The sequence below is a fragment of the Macaca mulatta genome, chromosome 14, assembly GCF_049350105.2.
Source record: "Macaca mulatta isolate MMU2019108-1 chromosome 14, T2T-MMU8v2.0, whole genome shotgun sequence".
NCBI classification, from domain to species: domain Eukaryota; kingdom Metazoa; phylum Chordata; class Mammalia; order Primates; family Cercopithecidae; genus Macaca; species Macaca mulatta.
The window spans coordinates 56,752,316-56,772,084 of record NC_133419.1 but is presented as its reverse complement, the minus strand read 5'-3'; the positions used below and the strand labels follow the sequence as shown (position 1 = coordinate 56,772,084).

The 19,769-nt window shown below is 44.7% G+C and overlaps 2 protein-coding genes across 51 annotated transcripts in view; one reads left to right on the top strand and one right to left on the bottom strand.

Annotated features, from left to right (window-relative positions):
* AKIP1 (A-kinase interacting protein 1) overlaps nt 1-19,769 on the top strand; it is a 338,621-nt gene that overhangs the window by 177,249 nt on the left and 141,603 nt on the right. The gene's annotated exons all lie outside the window — the stretch shown is intronic.
* DENND2B (DENN domain containing 2B) overlaps nt 1-19,769 on the bottom strand; it is a 177,727-nt gene that overhangs the window by 56,831 nt on the left and 101,127 nt on the right. The window contains exon 1 of one of the 50 annotated variants that reach the window (XM_077963480.1): nt 448-509. The exons of the other annotated variants lie outside the window; for them this stretch is intronic. Within the exon in view, the coding sequence (XP_077819606.1) occupies nt 448-458 (11 nt within the window). The 5' untranslated portion in view covers nt 459-509. Of the gene's footprint in view, nt 1-447; nt 510-19,769 lie in introns of those variants that run through there. 50 annotated transcript variants of the gene reach the window in all.

Sequence of the window (19,769 nt, the reverse complement as noted above, 5' to 3'; positions counted from 1 at the left end):
AGACAATGCCGGTAAGCCAAGTTTCTATGGGCAGCCAAAAGCACCTTGAACATCTTCCAGATGACCTCCAAAAGTGCCAAGAGGGTTTCTGTGGCAGATGGTAGAAACTGCTTTCCCACTTAATGTTTAACTCCATGTGTTACAGCTTAAGAGCCCCCAAGAAACCCCTGGCCGGAATAGGGAAGAGTGTGAGCTAACATCACATCACTTCACAGAAAACAAAATAAACAAGCCCAAGAAACTCCATCTCCATGCATCTCTCCTCATTCCTTAAGTTAGAGTTTCCTAAACCTCTATCATTCTATATAGTCCATGGTTTTTGCCATATTTGCATACCTCCTGACATACTATTCAATATTTTTCTTGAATATACTTGAAACGACTTCCTTTACTTAAAAAGAAAAAAGTAACCTTATTCTAAACAATATTAATTCAACAAATATTTACCTAGCACCCATGTCCAAGGCAAATGTGATCCAGCGAAGAGTAATACAGTATCTGACCTCATGCAGCTTACATCCCAGTGGGGAAAAACAGACAATGAGCACACACAAATTATCACATGTGTGATAGTAAGTGTACCTTTGTGTATAATATGTAAGGTGATGATAAGTGGAATGAAAAAAAAATTAAGCAAGGTAGAGCTGGGAGTGGTGGCTCATGCCTGTAATCCCAGCACTTTGGGAGACCAAGGCAGGCAGTTCACTTGAGGTCAGGAGTTCAGACCAGCCTGGGCAATATGGTGAAACCCCTTCTCTACTAAAAATCAGCCAGGTGTGGTGGCAGGCAGCTGTAATCTCAGCTACTTGGGAGGCTGAGGCAGGAGAACTGCTTGAACCTGGGAGAAGGAGGTTGCAGTGAGCCAAGATTGCACCATTGCACTCCAGCCTGAGTGACAATTCTGAGACAGAATTATTTTATTTATTCTGTCTCAAAAAAAATAAAATAAATAAAATTAAATTAAATTAAATTTGAAAAATCTTAAGCAAAGTAGAGGGAAAGGGAGTGGTGAAAGGGTATCTTACTTTAAATAAGATGTTCAGGGAAAACCATTATGATAAAGTAACATTTGAGTACACATCATGAAATTGAGAGCTAGAAGTGCTAATCATATTTTTTCTAATACCCATTAAAATAAAAGTAACATACATTAAGGTATTTAACTATTTAAAAGTAAAAAATGTCTGTTCATGTACCATATATTCTTAGCTAATATATCACCAGTGGTAAATGCACTATCCTTTCAGGAACACTATTTTATGCCAAGTAATAAAAGGAATACAAAGATTAAAATTTAAGGGTACATTTGGGTTGGAAAGAAGGAAGTAAAACTATCTCCATTTGCAAATGGCATGATTTTGTATGTAGAAAATCCTAAGGATTCCACTAAAAAACCTATTAAACTGCTGAGTGAGTTCAAGTAAGTGTGCAGGATACAAAATCAATATTAAAGATCAATTTGGGGTCAGGCACAGTGGCTCACATTTGTAATTCCAGCACTTTCGGAAGCCAAGGCAGGCAGATCCCTTGAGAACAGGAGTTCGAGACCAGCCTGGCCAACATGGCAAAACCCCATCTCTACTAAAGATATAAAAATTAGCCAAGTGTGGTGGTTCATGTGTGTAATCCCAGTTACTTGGGAGGCTGAGGCATGAAAGTAACTTGAACCTGGGAGGCAGAGGTTGCAGTAAGCCAAGATTGCACCACTGCACTCCAGCCTGGGTAACAGAGCAAGACTCTGCCTCAAAAAAAAAAAAAAAATCAATTTTATTTCTATATACTAGCAATGAACAATCTGAAAATGAAATGAAGAAAACAATTCTATTAACAATAGTGGCAAAAATAATCAATCACTTAGAAATAAATAAAAGAAATGCAAGACATGTATACTGCAAATTATAAAACATCATTGAAAGAAATTAAAGACTTAAAAAATGAAAAGACATACCATATTCATGGACCAGAAAATTTAATATTGTTAAGACGGCAATTCTCCCTAAATTGATTTACAGACTCAACAGAATACCCATCAAAATCCCAGCTAGCTTCTTTTCAGAAATTGGCAAGCTGATCCTAAAATTTTTTGGAAATGCAAGGGATACAGGACAGCCAAAACAATCTTGAAAAAGAAGAACAAGGTTAGAAGGCTCTGAGTTGCCAATAAAAAAAATAAATACTAACAAGTAACCAAGACAGTGCAGTACTGACATAAGAATAGAAATGGAGATCAATACAACAGAATCCAGAGTCCAGAAATAATCCCTTACATTTATGGTCAACAGATTTTCAATAAGGATGCCAAGACAATTCATGGGGAAAGAAGAGTCTTTTCAACAAACTGTGCTGAGAAAACTGGATATCCGTATACAAAAGAATAAAGTAGGGTCCCACTTCATACCATATTTAAAAATAAAGTAAAAAATGTGTATAGCCCTAAATGTAAGAGCTACAATTACAAAAGCAAAGCTAGAAGAAAACAGAAGTAAATCTTTACGACATTGGATTAGGCAATGGTTTCTTAGATATAACACCAAAAGCACGCATGCGCGCGCACACACACACACACACACACACACACACACACACACACACGAAAAAGGACATGAATTGTATTATGTCAAAATAAAGAACTTTTGTGCTGTAAGCAATACCATCAAGAAAGTGAAAAGACAGCCTAAAGAATGGGAGAAATTTTTTGCGAATCATGTATCTATTAAGAAACTTGTCGCCGGGCGCCGTGGCTCACGCCTGTAATCCCAGCACTTTGGGAGGCCGAGGCGGGCGGATCGCAAGGTCAGGAGATCGAGACCACGGTGAAACCCCGTCTCTACTAAAAATCCAAAAAAAAAAATTAGCCGGGTGCGGTGGCGGGCGCCTGTAGTCCCAGCTACACGGGAGGCTGAGGCAGGAGAATGGCGTGAACCCGGGAGGCGGAGCTTGCGGTGAGCCAAGATTGCGCCACTGCACTCCAGCCTGGGCGACGGAGCAAGACTCCATCTCAAAAAAAAAAAAAAAAAAAGAAACTTGTATCCGGAATTTATAAAGAATTCTTTCAACTCAATAATAAAAAAGTAACCCAATTAAAAATTAGACAAAGGATTTGGAACAGAAATTCTCCAAAGATATAAACTTGGCCAATAAGCATATGAAACAATGCTCAATATCATTAGTCATTAGGGAAATAAAAATCAAAACCACATGAGATATTACTTCACATCCACTAGGATTGCTATAACAAAAAAAAGACAGATAAAAACAAATAAATGCTAGTGAGACTGTAGAGAAATTGGAACTTTCATTCCTTACTGGTAGAAATGTAAAATGGCACAGCCACTCTGGAAACAATTTGGTAGTTCCTCAAAAAGTTATACTCAGAGTTACCATATAAACCAGGATGACCCACTCCTAGGTATCTGTTCAGGAGAAAAGAAAATACATGTCCACACAATCACTTGTACATAAATGTTCATAACAGAATTACTCATAGTAGCCAAAATGTGGAACTAACCCAAATGTCCATCAACTGATGATAAACAAAATGTGGTATATATCAAATACAATTGAATATTATTCAGACATAAAAAGGAGTAAAGTACTGATACATTCTACAACATGAATAAACCTTGATTCCTCTTGTGAAACGTCCAGAACAGGCAAATCTATAGAGACAGAAAGTAAACTAGGAGCTGCCTAGCACTGGTTGAGGGTGGCAGAATGGGACATGGTTGATAGGAGTATGGGGTTTCTTTTTGGGTTGACAAAAATGTTCTGGAATTAGATAGTGGTAACGGTTGTACAACTCTTGTGAATATATTAAAAACCATTACATTATATAAATGAATTTTACAGCATGTTAATTACATCTCAATATAGACATTAAAACTTAAGAGCTAAATAAATCTTTTTAAGTGCCTTGGAGAATGGGTGTTAGCAACAACACAAATGACACATCAAGCACATTTCCAATGTCCAGGTGCACCACAGCCTAGGCCAACACCACCATCACGGAAGCTGAAGAGTTCACCAACAGCAGTTCTCTCCCTCTGACTGGCATCCTCCATCACATTGACCAAAATGAAGTATATCTGGATGTGAAAGTTAAACATATTTATTTATGGCCACTGATGACCTTAATCCTGGAGACCGTCTTACCTTGGTGCAAATAAGTGATTGGTTCTGATAATAAAAATAAGTCAAGTCCTAATTCTTGATACCATTTATACTTCTTTCCTAATCTCAAGATGAAATGTACTAGCTCTAATTTCTTTAACTTCGCTTACTAAGCGCTCAGGGTTGTGGTTTTGGTGATGGTGATAGGGAGTGATATGGTAACCAGAAAGAGAGGAAGCAGCCAGTAGGCAGGGGATGATTATCTGACAGTGACAGCAATGAAACATCCCTCCAAGGTGAATACGGCAGATGCTTCTGGAAAAAAGAAACCAACTCTCAGCCTCACTTTTACCCTTCATAAAATGAAGTTGGTCCAGCTAACTTTTTTCTTTTTGGTAGAGACGGGGTTTCTCTATGTTGCCCAGGCTGGTCTCGAACTCCTGGTCTCAAGTGATCCTCCTGCCTCGGCCTCCCAAAGTGCTAGGATTACAGGTATGAGCTACCATGCTTGGCCCTATAAGTTTAAGTCTATATTCATCAGCATAACACTAGTGATGATGATGATGATGACGATAAAGTCAATCTTGCTCCCAGGGCATCTATGCACACTGGCTGTAGTGAGATACTCTCTACCTGCACCAGCCCAGTGCCAAGTAAAGTGCTTGGCATATCATATGGCTACATGTACAACAGAGAAGGGACAGAAAAGGCAACCTCTGGAAGTTTTATCAGGCCAGTTTTCAGGGTCCTCAGGAAGCACAGTGCTATAGGAATCAACTTGCTAAGCATCAGCTTTCAACTGTAGCAACGGTCACAATAACCATCGCCATCCATGAAAACAACACTTGACCTGCTCTATCACTTCCAGGGCAGGCCCTTGGAGAAAAGGCAAAAGATTTGTGGCATGACCAGAAACTGAAATATGTTAGAAGAACATGATGAAAAACATATTCTTTCTTTCCCTGAATTTCTGCTTTTAGGAGGGTAGACTCACTGCTCTGAAATGCTATCATGTAGTTGTATATGAGAACACAGAGCCAGCTTACTAAGAAAGAGAAATGTAGTTGACTCTGACATCTGGGTGGCTAAGAGGAAAAATCCTGTGAAGATGTAACCAAGAAAGCAGCAGAACAAAATTGCCTCCAGGCCCATGACAGGGACACTTAGTCACATTTGTCCAAGAGTGCAGCTGCCATTCTCAGAAGTGGCCTGGGAATTCAGGCATCTTGAGCCAGCACTGCTGAGAACCTCAGAAGGGCACACGAGATGAGAAAAACAGAGATGCCTACTCACCAACCTCCCCACCAACTGCTCTCTCTGGGCCAGGTCTATCAGGATCAGAGAATAATTTGGGACTTGAGGAGCTGAAGGCCAGGTTAACCCTTTATACCTGAAGCTCAGGCTTGAGGATTCTCAGCATTCTGGCTTCCTAGGCTACACCATTTCTCCCCACCTCCTAAAAGCAGCCCCAGGCCCTCATCTATGCTTTTAGCCTGATATCCTGGCTAGTCAGGCTGCAGGGAGAGAAGATGCTCCTAAAGCAGAGGAAATGCCGATGGGAATGGAGCAGAGACTCAAGCATGAGGAGAGGTTTCTTTGCTAGTTCCTAGGCCCATCAATGGCAAAGTCCAGGCAGAAACTGCATGTTTAGAAAAGGAAATTGTTCAATTAGCGTATACCATCAATCCCAAGTTCCTCAAAAACACAGCTATGACAAATTATAGGCAACTATCTCAAGAGTTACGATTCAGAGAAAGGAATGGAATAAGGTACCTCTGGAACTTTTCTACAAACTGCATCCAGACAAAGAGGCACAGTGGCAGGCCCCTAGGGGCAGTCGGAAAAACATCAGCCTTGAGTCCAGCCCTGCCTTCTGACAACCACTAGTTATGTGACCTTGCTCCAGTGAGGGTCAAAGACTCACTTTGTCACTATAACAGCCATAATAGCAACATGATCTACCTCCCATGATTGCCCTGTCTGGCAACAGAAGCTTAATAAATGTTTGTTCTTCCAGATCACACTTCCCTAGGTATTTGGAAGACAACCTCTCCATTCACAAGTGTGAGTCATCTTTCAGACTCCCTAGTACTATCATTCCATTCACTGACCCTATGTCAGGCACTGTGCAAGGTACTAGGATATTAAAACGGAAAGACACAGTCCCTGCCCTGGAGAAGCTCAATGTGAAGGGAGATGAGAAAGTAAAAAGTGGACTCCGGGAAGGCCTCATCAGGAGGTGATATTTGAATTAAGCCTTAATCTGTTACCCACAGTAAGGGGACCTAAGGAAAAGCAAAAGAGCATTTATTATGAGACACACTGCTGGACTTTTTATACACGTAATTATAACAGTTAAAGTTACAAGCACTTCACGTATATTAAGTCATTTAACCCTTTAACAACCCTGTGAGATGGGTACTATTAATATTTCACAGGGTTAGTTACACTTTACCAAGGAAACCAAGAAAGAGAGCAGTTAACTAGCTTGCTCCAAGTCACACAGCTAAAAAGGGGCAAGGCAGGGATTTATGCCCAGGTGGCCTGCACCAGTGCCCCAGCTCTGGGCCAGGACCCTGTACTGCCTCCAACTGTCTTCTAATTTAGTTCTCACCATTCTACAAGGTAGTGATAGTACAGTCTCTTTTTTTTCTGATCAGGAAATTTAAATTCAGAGAAATTAAATGACTGGACTAAGGTTACTCACCTAGTGAAGGAATAGAGCAGGAATGTAGACCCAGCTCTGTCTCACTCCACTGTCCACTTACTTTTTTTAACATTGATGGGGTGCTTTAAAATGCAGAGTCCCAGGCCCCACCTGCTGAATGGGAATCTGTGGGGCTGGGGCCTAGGAATCTGCATTTTAGTAAGTGCTTTAAACCAAGCTTATATGCCCTTAAGTGCAAAAATGTGTGTCCCACAGCATGTTCTCTAGGGACTTAGTGGGGTCACGACTCACCATCTTCCCAAGAATCTGCCTAGCTATGTGCAACTAAAAGATGGGCACTCAGCCCCTCTTCCTCCTCCCCCCATCCCATTAGCTTCTTCCACCACACAGAGAACCACTGGCCGTCAACCACAAAGGAATGCGCACACCACAGGATCCAGTGAAAGCATTACCAACGGCTCATCTAAGCCATTTCCTCAGTCTCCAGGTGTGCTCCGTCTTCCTGTATTTTAAAATTACTCTTCCTGCCAACCACCCTGATCCCTTCGCTTGCTTTCTCCTCATTTCTAAACTCCTGGGAAAAAGAGTTTATGTCAGAAGTCATATACCTGCGGTCTGCAGAAGCAAAAACATGTCTCATTTGGCCTTCCTTTTATTTTTAAATAATTTGAATTAGTTGTGAAGCTTAAGAAAGCAGGTGAATAGAAAGAAAAATTCAGATTCTAGCTCCTTTTGAAAAATGAGAAAATTGGCCATCACTGTGTGCTCTCCTGTATGACAACAGTTGGCCAGAGCTGAGCACAAGTGACCTAGTTAGATGCAGCGGGCTCCCTCCACTGCAGTGCTGTGCCTCCTCATCCATGGCCTCCACCTGGTCCACTCGGCTCCAACCTGACCTCCCAAGCAGCAGGTAAGTGTCACAGCTCTCTAGCCTGCGTCCCAGCAGGAAGGGTTAGGAGGCATGGCATTGGGAACAGCCACACAAAACCTACTGGACGGCTGGGCAGGAGCAGTGCAGGGCAAAGCCTCCTGACTGCTTGAAACCCCCATCAATTCCCCTTACTGCCACAGGAAGAAAGACCTTCTGGAAGGCTGACAGCTTTTGCTCAGTCCAGCCTTCACCAGGCAACTCTCTCTAGCATCCTAAGTGCTCCTTCTCCCTCTGACCCGGTCCCATCACCTTATCCACAGAGGCTCTCTCAAAGGTCCAAGAAGGGACCCATGAGAGGTCAGTCTCTGAAGGGAGCTCTTTCTGAGGCGTGCCCCACCTCTAAGAATGAACGTTCCTATCCTAGAGCAAAAAGCCTGTCCTTGTTTAGGTGACATTTCTAAATGTCTGTCTGATACTTTTCTGCAGGCATAATTGTGGATGTGACAGCATGCCTTGCTCTTGAAGCAGGAGACAGCTGAGCCCTGAGCAAACAGGAAGAAATGGCAAGCATTTGGAGGAAAGCCTCCCATTCTGCTGAGGTTAACGTCGCCACTGAGAGGAAACGTAACGTAAACATTGCACAGCACTCTGCTTTATAGCCGAGGTAAGAAGTCAAGACGCCCGAAAATAGGAAACCTCTCAACCACAGGAGAGAATTTCTGCTACATCTATGTTCCACTACTCTCCTAAGCAATTCTGCTCACATGGAAGTCAAAGTTAAGGCAGTGGCCTAAAGGGATAGAGAAGGTGGGAACGGGAACAGAGCTCTTGTGTGTGTTCTGAGAACATGGTGAGAGCCAGGAGAGGGCCAGCAGTACAATGACAGTACAGTGACCCTACAGTGTGCAGCTGTCATCTGACTGCCCTGGGGCCAACCTGCTTACTCATCCTGCCCAGCAAACACCTCCTCAGACCCTCTTTACCTTCTTGCCAACTCCTTCCTGCACCTTTCCTCATCCATGGGCCCTGGCCAAGGACATGAGGTACAGACTGGCAGCTCCCCAGAGGAGGGCTGCCAAGAGTCTCAGCAACCAATACTGGCCCTCAGATTCTAAGGAGCTTAACAAATCCAACTAAATCAGGATGATCCTTCTCTGCATGAGACTTCGACCTCATCAGTAGCCCCTGTTCTTCCTGAAGCAGCGAGGCCCCCTGCTAAATTCCTGCAGAAAAGCTCCCCTGCTTCCTAGAAAGAGCTATAAGCAAAGCCCACCAATGCTGTAAGCAAAAGGCACAGCCCCTCCCTGCCTAACCTCCCAACTGATCGACCACTTGCCTGGTTCTCAAAGGGATAAAAGGGCTCCTAGAAACAGACTAAGAAAAAACCTGAGAAAAAGCTATGGCCCCTTTCCTTCTATCTTCTCGGTGATGCCTCCATTCTCTCCCTTCCCCCCACCTGCACACACAACCCAGAGCCACCGCAAGCTTCAGTAACCTTAGATTAAGTTCCTTGTAAGTACGCAAACCAAGGTTCTCAAAAATATGAGCTTTCACCTGTAATCCCAGCACTTTGGGAGGCAGAGGCAGGAGTACTGTTTGAGCCCAGGAGTTCAAGACCAGCCTAGGCAACAAGTGAGACCCTGTCTTCACTAAAAATAAAAAATTAGCAGGGTGTGGTGATGCACACCTGTAGCCCCAGCTACTTTGGAGCCTGAGGTGGGAGGATCACTTGAGCCCAAGAGTCCAAGGCTGCAGCGAACTATAATCATGACCCTGCACTCCAGCCTGGGTGACAGCGTGAGACCCTGTCTTTATAAAAAAAAGAAAAGAAAAGAGTGCCAGGAAGGATTTTCTCAAGACTGTCCCATTCCCTACAAAATAGTAAACCTTTTCTCCTTCACTACTTTTATACACTTCACACCTTAGCTCTTTTCCATTTCAGCCCCAGGTCCAGAAAGCCCTTCAAGTAAAAATGTGGTGGGGATAGCGAGCCTGGTCAGGTGGAGAGGAACCAACATTTGTTTTGCTGGGAGGTCAGAGGATAGATGGGTGTTTTACAGGTACCCGTGAGGCTGAAATCTCTCTCAGCTAGCCACAGGAAAAGACGATTTTTTGTTGTTGCATAATAATCAGAAAAAAAGAACTTTTTCCATCTCTTCACTGTCCACTTATCATTCCCACATCCTCTTTCCCAACCTTCCTCCTCAAAGAAAGCCCTTTAAGTCTGCTTTTTCAACCTCAACCATATTTCAGTCCCTTTTCCTGCCAGATGGTCCTTCTCCACTTCAGTGCAGATCCTGCAGAAGTTGAAAGCTGGGTTTAAATACTTCCTGAAAGCCTGAATTGGAGTGAGGGCTTGTTAGGCAATTCCAGGCCAAAGGAAATCTGGTTGTTTCTCACATAGTTTTAAAAACCTAGACATGGCTGTTTCTGCCATTCTGGAAACTCAGCCTTTCAGCAAGTGGCTTATCCTAGCTCTGTCAAGACTATGGCACCTACTCTGCCCAATGTCTTGTCACCACTTGGAAAAAGAAGGCAGATTGGAAGCCTGATCCATAAAAAAAACCCTGTTCCTGGGGACCAACCACTGCCCTCTTTCGCTCTGGCAAGGAGAACGTGGTGGGTCCTGCAATTGCAACCATCCAGAGGCCACAGTCCTATCCGACAGCAGCACCTTTGCTCTGGCCAGCCACATCTCACTGGATGACATTTCCTGCACATGCCAGGAATGTTCATGCCACCAAGCTTTTGTTCAACTAACTCCTTTGATCTTCAGTGTCCCCTGCCCCGCATTCTTTCTTAAATATCCAGTTCAAGTGTCAACTTCTTCCTGACTCTAAGTCTTGACCTCCTTCTCACCCTTCCCACACTCTCTGGTCTAGCTGAGCTCAACTTGACTGATGGCAAGATGCCTCCTCTGCTCTAGAAGAAACTTACCATCCACAAGCTGCACCTTCTCCAAGGAAGACTAGGAAATAATAAAAGCTAAAGGCACTGGGTAAAATCCTAATACCTCCGTTTTACCACAGATAGCTTAGGGGGACTACCCCACCTCTATAATGAGAACACAAAGACCAATGAGAAGCCATCTACAAAGAACAGTGGGTACTCAGAGCCCAGTGGTACTGGAAGTCTCCGGGCTGGGGTTTAGCTTTCCCTCCAGCTCTCAGCTTCAACACCTCCTCCCTCATCCTCACTCTTTTAGCTGCCTCTGCTTCTGATTTCACTAAGAACAGATCCTCAATGAGCTACACCCATCACATGTACTCCCTACCAGCATCATGGTTCCTGTCACCCCATCTATTCAAAACTCTCAAAACCATAGCTCCCATTACTAAAAGTAAAAGCCCAAATCTTTACAAGGACTTATAAAGCCCTCCATTGTCTGTGTCCCTTTTATATCTCTGGCCCCATTTCAACTACTCTTTCTCCCTCACTCTCTCCACTCTAGCCACACTGTCCACTTACCATGCGCTCAAACACACCAGGTGAGTTCCTACTCCAGGGCCTTTACACCTGCTGTACCCTGTAACTAGAACAGCCCTCCCTAAATAGGGTGAACAGCAGTTGGGCTCCACAGTCCAGGCCCATCTCTAGTCCCCTCTGGCCTTCCCAGTGAAGGGTCTAACCCACTTACAGCAACCACAACCACTCAGAAAATTCCAAAGGGGGCCTCCCCCTGTGAAAACCCAAACGATTCTGGGCAGGAGTGGCTTCAGTCCAATAACTCAACTAAAATTGCTCTCTGAAAAGCTTGTAAGACCGCGCCCAGTGGCTCACGCCTGTAATCCCAGCACTTTGGGAGGCCGAGGCAGGTGGATCACCTGAGGTTGGGAGTTTGAGACCAGTCTGACCAACACAGAGAAATCTCATCTCTACTAAAAATACAAAATACAGCCAGGCATGGTGGCGCATGCCTGTAATCCCAGCTACTCGGGAGGCTGAGGCAGGAGAATCGCTTGAACCCGGGAAGCAGAGGTTGCGGTGAGCCAAGATCGCGCCATTGCACTTGAGCCTAGGCAACAAGAGTGAAACTCCATCTCAAAAAAATATATATATATATATAATGGCTTTCCTATTATACACTGCAAAGGTACTTTCTCTGAGCTTAATGAATTCCAGCACCTTCCTTTCCTGATGCCTACTGTTTTGGACACTGCTGCTCAGCCCCCCCCCCCCCCCCCCCGAAACACTGTAATGTAATTGACTCTCAATCTAGAGCACCACCCCCCTGCCTCCCCGGAGTGTGAAAGATGTTTATGTTCATTAAAAGAGGACACAGGTTAAGAAAGGCTGGGAAGTAGTATAGGAAAACTAAAGAAAGAGAGAGAGGTGAGGGCATTTCATTTACCTATTTACTGGAACCCCTTGAGGGGATCTTCCCAGCCAGGCCCCCATGCTGCTGTGCCATGCTCTGGTCCTTGCCCTTGAGCAGCTCCCCACCCTGTCTGAGATGGATAAGTAAAGATTCTGGTACAATGTAACAAGAGCTGTGATAGAAGTATGAACACAGAGCTCTGGGAGAGAGGAGAAAGGCATCTAATCAGGTGGAAGGATGGATGCTGGGGAGGATTTCTAGAGGAGACAGGAAATTACACTGGGCTGAGTCTTGCAGGATTGGAAGAGATAAAGGCAGAAGAAAAAACAAGTAGAAGAAAAACCATGAGCAAAAGCCAAGATCTTGGAGCAAGTAGAAATTTCTTAGAAGGAAACAAAAAGTGATAACCATAATGAAAAACACTGACAAATTAGACTACATTAAATAAGAACTTTGTTCATTTAACAAATGCCATAAAGAGAGTGAAAAGCAAACCTACAGAGTGTAAGACAATATGCTCAGTAGACCATCCAACCAAGAACTCATATCCAGAATATATGAGGAACTTCTACAAATAAATAAAACACAACTCAAAAGAAAAATGGCAAAAGAACAGAACAGATACTTCACCAGAGAGGATACCCAAACTGTGAAGAGATATATGAAAAGGTATCCAACTTCATTAGTCATCAACAAAATGCAAATTATAACTGAGATGTGATACTATTAACATACCCACTGGAATGGATAAAATGAAAAAGAAATACCTATTGTTGGCAAGGATGTGAAGCAACTGGAATTCTCAAACACTAACAGAGGAAGTGTAAATCAATACTACCACTTTGGAATAACGCTGGGTATCACAACTAAAACTAAATATAGGTATACCCCGTGACCCAGCAATTCCTTTCTTAGTTTTATACCCATCAGAAACGCATACACATGCGTATTAAAAGACAAGTATGAGAATGCGCATAACACCACCATTCATAATGGCTATAAACTAAAAACTCAAATGCTCATAATCAGAAGAAGAGAAGGTAAATTTTTGTATTTTACATAATGATTACTATACAGCAATGAGAATGAACATCTACAGCTACACACAACATGGATAAATCTCTCCATTATTCTGAATAAAAGAGCCAGAAACCAAAAATACATACTAGATGAGCCTATTTATAGAAAACAACAAAACCCAAAAATAAATCTATGCTATTAGAAGTCAGGAAGACTGGAGGGAGATTCTGGGATATTGATAATAGTCTGTTTCTTGATCTGAGTGTTGGTTACATGGGTTCGGTTGTAAAAATTTGTTGACTTGGATACATGTATATGTTCGTGGTGTATGATGTACTTCATTAAAAAGTTTTAATATAGCAAGCAGGACACAGAGCTCAGCAGATTTGGGAAAATTAGATCCACAGAGCAAAGTTATTAAGAAGCAGTTGAGAGGCCAGGTGCAGTGGCTCAAGCCTGGAATACCAGCAGTTTGGGAGGCCGAGGTGGGTGGATCACTTGAGGTCAGAAGTTCGAGACCAGCTTGGCCAACACAGTGAAACCCCCGTCTCTACTAAAAATACAAAAATTGGCTGGGCATGAAGGCAGGTGCCTGTAATCCCAGCTACTCAGGAGGTTGAGGCACGAGAATCACTTGAACCTGGGAGGTGGAGGTTGCAGTGAGCCAAGATTGCGCCACTGCACTCCAGCCTGGGCAATAGAGCGAGAATCAGTCTCAAAAAAAAAAAAAAAAGGAAAAAAGAAGCAGTAGAGGGTAACTGTGGAACTGCAGATCTTAGATCATTAGGGCTCAATTTGCTTTTGGAGGAAAGCCCTTTTTTCCTCAAATTTGGAAGTAGGAGAAGAAAGCATACCTATATAGCCAGGCTCTGCTTGTTCTATGCATGTATTTAGCTTGTGTAATCTTAGTTACAACTACATGAAATAGATGCCATTATCTCTATTTTATGGATGAAGAAGCTGAGGCTGAAAGGTTAAGTAATTTGCCTAGCGTTTCATAAGTAGCAGAACCCAGAGTCTGGAAAGGTTGGCATGAGGCTCTAGAAGTGATACCAGAGCACATTAGTCCTTTGGTCTCTGTCACATCTTGTGGCAGGAAGCCACCCTCCATCCCAAGTACACCCCTGCAGCCCCTCTCTATCTGGATAAAGAATTAGAAAAGAGGCCGGGCATGGTGGCTCACACCGGTAATCCCAGCACTTTGGGAGGTCAGGAGTTCGAGACCAGCCTGACCAACATGGTGAAGCCCCATCTCTACTAAAACTACAAAAATTAGCTGGGCATGGTGTTGGGCACCTGTAATCCCAGCTACTCGGGAGGTTGAGGCAGGAGAATTGCTTGAATGTGGGAGGCAGAGGTTGCAGTAAGCTGAGATCGCACCATTGTACTCCAGCCTGAGTGACAAAGTGAGACTCTGTCTCAAAAAATAAAATATAAAAAAAAAATATTAGAAAAGGATATTAGCAGAAGGTCCAAAGCCTGGCCCCTGAATTCTGGTTGTCAAAAATCCCATTTTTCTTTAAGCCGTCTAGTTCAGAGGGCTCTGAGTCAACAACAAATAAGCGTAAGAGATGCCTATCATCATTCTTCCCCATCTAGAGAAAGGGATTCACACACACAGCCCCTGGTCAAACAAAGACCTTCCCCCTAACAATGCAGTCTGCTAGAGCTGAGACTGCAGAGAAAGACAGTCTGTCCATCCACCTGCCCAACTCCTTTAAGGGCCATGATGACCACAGAACTTGCCTCTTCTTCCTCCTTTAAACAGAGCAAGTGCTGCTTGGCAGTTTCAGGTCTGTGCTTCACAGACTGTGTGCTGAGGTGCCCCAGAGCACCATGATGAACTCACAGGGATGCTGCTAAATATTTTAAATTTTTGAGGGAAACAGAGCAACACTCAACATTTGTTGAACACCCCATGAGTTCACAGCTTCAACAACAGACTGCATTACATTCTTTTTGATGACGTCATTTCTTTCTGAGGCTGGGTTTTCAGCAGTTGCTGTGATAAAAAGCCAGTACCGGCCGGGCGCGGTGGCTCAAGCCTGTAGTCCCAGCACTTTGGGAGGCCAAGACGGGCGGATCACGAGGTCAGGAGATTGAGACCATCCCAGCTAACACGGTGAAACCCCGTCTCTACTAAAAAGTACAAAAAACTAGCCGGGCGAGGTGGCGGGCGCCTGTAGTCCCAGCTACTTGGGAGGCTGAGGCAGGAGAATGGCGTGAACCCGGGAGGCGGAGCTTGCAGAGAGCTGAGATCTGGCCACTGCATTCCAGCCTGGGCGACAGAGCGAGACTCCGTCTCAAAAAAAAAAAAAAAGCCAGTACCATGTGAAAAGCCATGTGGAACAGGAAATAAGGATGGCACTAATCAATCTGATTCCAAGGTCTGATATGCTACGCAGTACCTAGTACATTCCATCAGTAAGTAATTGTGGTTATTTAAGAATGGAATATAAATATTTTTCCTTTCAATTTCTGTATATCTTTTTTTTTTCAGATGGCTACTCAGATGTTAGGATATAAATACTTAATTGTTTAAACCTACTTAAGGCCAGGCATGGTGGCTCACCGCTGTAATCCCAGTACTTTGGGAGGCCAAGGCGGGTAGACTACCTGAGGTCAGGAGTTTGAGACCAGCCTGGCCAACATGATGAAACCCTATCTTTACTAAAAATACAAAAAATTAGCCAGGAGTGGTGGTGCTTACCTGTAGTCCCAGCTACTAGGGAGGCTGAGGCAGGAGGATCACTTGAACCCGGGAGGCGGAGGTTGCAGAGAGCCAACTGCACTCCAGCCTGGGTGACAGAGTGAGACTTCATACAAAAACAAACAAATAAACAAACAAACGAACCTACTTAAAAAAGAAAACTTAGGTATTTCTTTTGGGCTATGGACACTGTAAAAAAAAAAATTACTGAAACACTAAGGCCCATGAACTAAGAAAGTCTGGGAGTCTCTGCAGCAGGTGTTTTTAAGTCTCTGTTCATGGAGCCAAGAAGAGTTCCCAGGGCAGGCCCAACCCAGCCCCAGAAGTGGGCAGGAGTCAACATTCAGGCCTGTGGCAGCACACTCAGGCTTCCCAGAGTGGCTGGTAGAACACCCCCTCTGCCTGCACAGCAGTGCCTGCACACCAGTTATCCCTCAGCCCAGGCGCCTGCACAACCGCATCAGCCTCACCCTAGGCTCCCAGGCTCCCCTCTGAACTCCCTCCCTGAAAAGCTCTACTCGGCTCCAACTTCATGAATAAAACCCAAAGCCAGCCCAGAAGCCTGCTGGCCAGCAGGGGCCTTCCACGCACACTCAGACTTGGGCAATGTCCATAAGCCAAATCATTAATCCAAAGAGACAGGGAGCGATGGGAACCAAAGAGAGTGCTTCCACTGACAGACCATCCACTGGAGGGTCAACTCAGGCTTTCTGGGTGAAGACCTGTATGAAAATATCTTCTTTTTTCCCATGGGGTTTCTTGCCAGCTATACTCCTTCCCTCCATTCTTCCTTGAAGTCATAATCCTGTGTTGGTGACATCACAGTTGTTGACACAATAGCCAACTGTTGTGATGTCACAGGACTCAACTTTTGTCATTTTAGGTGGGGGTGCTGGGGTGGAGAATGTGACAGAGGACAAGAATACAGTTATAGAACTGCAATTCGTTTTTTCATGCTAATTTCCCTGGTAACGAAGGGCAGTGACTCAGAAAAGGAAAGGCAGCCTCTGGCAGCAAGGCTGTGTGTAGATTCGTCTATACCAAGGGAAGGATGGTGGGGAGGCAGGGAAGAGACAAAAGAAAAGAATTTCAAATTCCAGGATTGGCCAAATATGAAGATACTCTCAGTCTGGCCAAGTCCAGGCAGGACCTTCTCTTTCCCTCACCCATCGCCTGAGCCCAGAGTAAGGAGAGGCTCCAGGCTGGAACACTCCCTGGAAATGAATGTGTGGGAGGTGGTATTCTGTTGTGGACTCCAAACTGGCCGAGGGGCAGACTGTCAGTTTGGACTGCATGCTAAGGACAGTGGGCAGAATGGAGAGGGCACTCAGAAATGAAGCATGTCGCAGGAGAAATGGCGGAAGGAACCGAGGTTTACCTGGAGAAGAGAAGGCTGTGAGGGGGAGGCTGATCGCTGGCTTGGGAATCCGGAAAGGCTCTCGTGTGAAAAAGGGATTAGATGTGTTTTCTAGGGTCCCCCAAAGAGACCTCAGAAAATGAGAGACCCAGAGACGCCAAAATGAGGAAGAAGTTTTAATTCTTAAATTCCATCTGGAGACTACAAATTCTTTTTAATTCCTTATTTCTCAATTACAGAATATGTTCCAGAGGACAAGGACTATGTTGTTCATCACAGTATTCCAGAACTTAAAAGGAACTGGCACATAATATTCGTCAAAAAAATGAACAAACGGGGCAATGACAATGGTCTTGTGAAGCTGCTGCTATTTACAGGGACTCACTCATTCCGCAAGTATTTTTTGCATCCCCTACCACACTCCACTCAGTTGCTGGGAATACCACAGTAAAGGCAGATAAGGTTAGTCCATTCCCTTGCCTTTGAGATGGGCATGGGTGGCACCTAAGGTCGCTTTCAATACTGAGATTCCTACATTCTTAGAGTTGACTAAAAAGTTTAAAACTGGGAGGAAAGAGTACCCCAAGGGCTACAGATTAACCCTTCCTTCTACTATCACCACTAGAGATCTGGTAATGAAGGGCGGTGACTCAGAAAAGGAATGGCAAGCCACTGGCAGCAAGGGTGTGTGTAGACTCATCTACACCAAGGGGAGTTGGGAGGACAGGGAGGGACAAAAGAAAGAGATTTAGATCGAGCTGTTGCTTCTTTCTGAGCTGGGAGAGGCCTCTCGGTGAGAAAGCACTGCCAGACCAGACCAGAGCAACCAGGCTGGGCACTTATTCAAGTACCCCTCCCTACCCGGAGACAAAGTGGGCTCCCTCAATCCAGCAATAAAATCTGTATGGCCCAGTTAGGTAATATACGGTATTATATATGACCTCACTTCCCTCAAGGATCTTTTATTTATTTATTTATTAATTATTGAGAGACTAGGTCTTGCTCTGTCTCCCAGGCTGGAGTGCAGTGACACAATAATAGCTCACTGCAGCCTCAAACTTGGGCTCAAGTGATCCTCTTGCCTCAGCCTCCAGAGTAGCTGGGACTACAGATGCGTGCCACCACAGCCAGCTAAGTCTTTTAATTTTCTGTAGAGATAGGGGTTTTGCTATTTTGCCCAGGCTGGTCTCAAACTCCTGGCCTTAAATGACCCTCCTGCCTCCCAAAATGCTGGCATTACAGGTGTGAGCAACCGTGCCTGGCCAAATGTGCTATTTTCTAATGTGGTTTGTAAACTGGTCAGGAAACAATTCCCAAACAGGAATCAAATCTACCATCAGGTGAGCAGACTCTTTTAACTGTGTAACTGCAGGTATGACTAGCAGGCTAGGCTATGGTCACAGCTTATACTTCCCCCTTTTCCCAAAGTCCTCAATCTCCCTGCAGGAAGCTTGGGGAATGTGCCTCCTGCCCTCTTCTGGACCTGCCAGCATGCTCACCAAGCACACTAAAGCCACCCACGTCACAGCTGACTCATGCCATTGCTCTCTGTAATGAGGTATGACATGTTTCTAAGCTCTTGTATATTTTCATATTTGTAGCCTACAATTAGGCATTTTTGAGGGATGTAGCTGACTAGGGGTTCTGTTCAGTGACCTATAATTATACACTCAGGCATCATGGTCAATCCAGGCAACCCTCAGGCCTGCAGGCACTGTGAGCTGCAACCTCATGGAGGAAGCCACTTGGCTCAAAGAAGCTCCAGAGAATACTGTAGAAATGTGCCTTAGAAGGGCCACACTGCCCCTCCTTGCAGCTCTTGGAGGCACTCCCCCTATGTCCCCTTTATCCCCCTTATCACTCACTGCCTGGCTCAGCAATGGCTGCCAAGCCCAAGTGCTGACACATTTGTGTATCTAGTGCCAGCAGAGGACCACTTTGAGGGACACAGTCTCCGTTGCCAAGGTAACAGCAATGTAAAGCAACCTCTTTTTTTTTTTTTTTTTTTTTTTTTGAGACAGAGTCTCATTTTGTCACCCAGGCTGGAGTGCAGTGGCACAATCTCAGCTCCCCACAACCTCCGCTTCCCAGGTTCAAGTGATTCTCGTGCCTCAGCCTCCTGAGTAGCTGGGATTACAGGCAAATACCACCACTCCCGTCCAATTTTTGTATTTTTAGTAGTGACAAGGCTGGTCTCGAACTCTTGACCTCAAGTAATCCACCCGCCTCGGCCTCCCAAAGTGCTGAGATTACAGGTGTGAACCACCACACCCGGTGGTTCTAAAAACTCCCATAAGTGTCTCATCTTAGAAAAAAGGGGTCACACACCCCCTGCTCATGGGACCCTGCAGTCAGCGGCTGTGCCTCTGCTCTGAGCCAGGCTTTCTGCCACCTGCTGCAGTGGCCCCACACTGATCCTAATCCTCCCCCATGCAAATGCCTACCGCCCAGCTTTACCACTATTTCCCTAGCTGGGGAAGAAGGGCTGGTTCAGCACAAAAAATCTGTCCCTTATGACATTTCACATATACATTTGGCTCCAATAAAACTCATTTACTGGGCCAAGTGCGGTAGCTCATGACTGTAGTCTCAGCACTGTGGGAGGCCGAGGCAGGCAGATCACCTGAACCCAGGAGTTCAAGACCAGCCTGGGTAACATAGTGAGGCTCCATCTCCACAAAACATAAAAAAGAAAGAAAGGGGCAAAAAAAGACT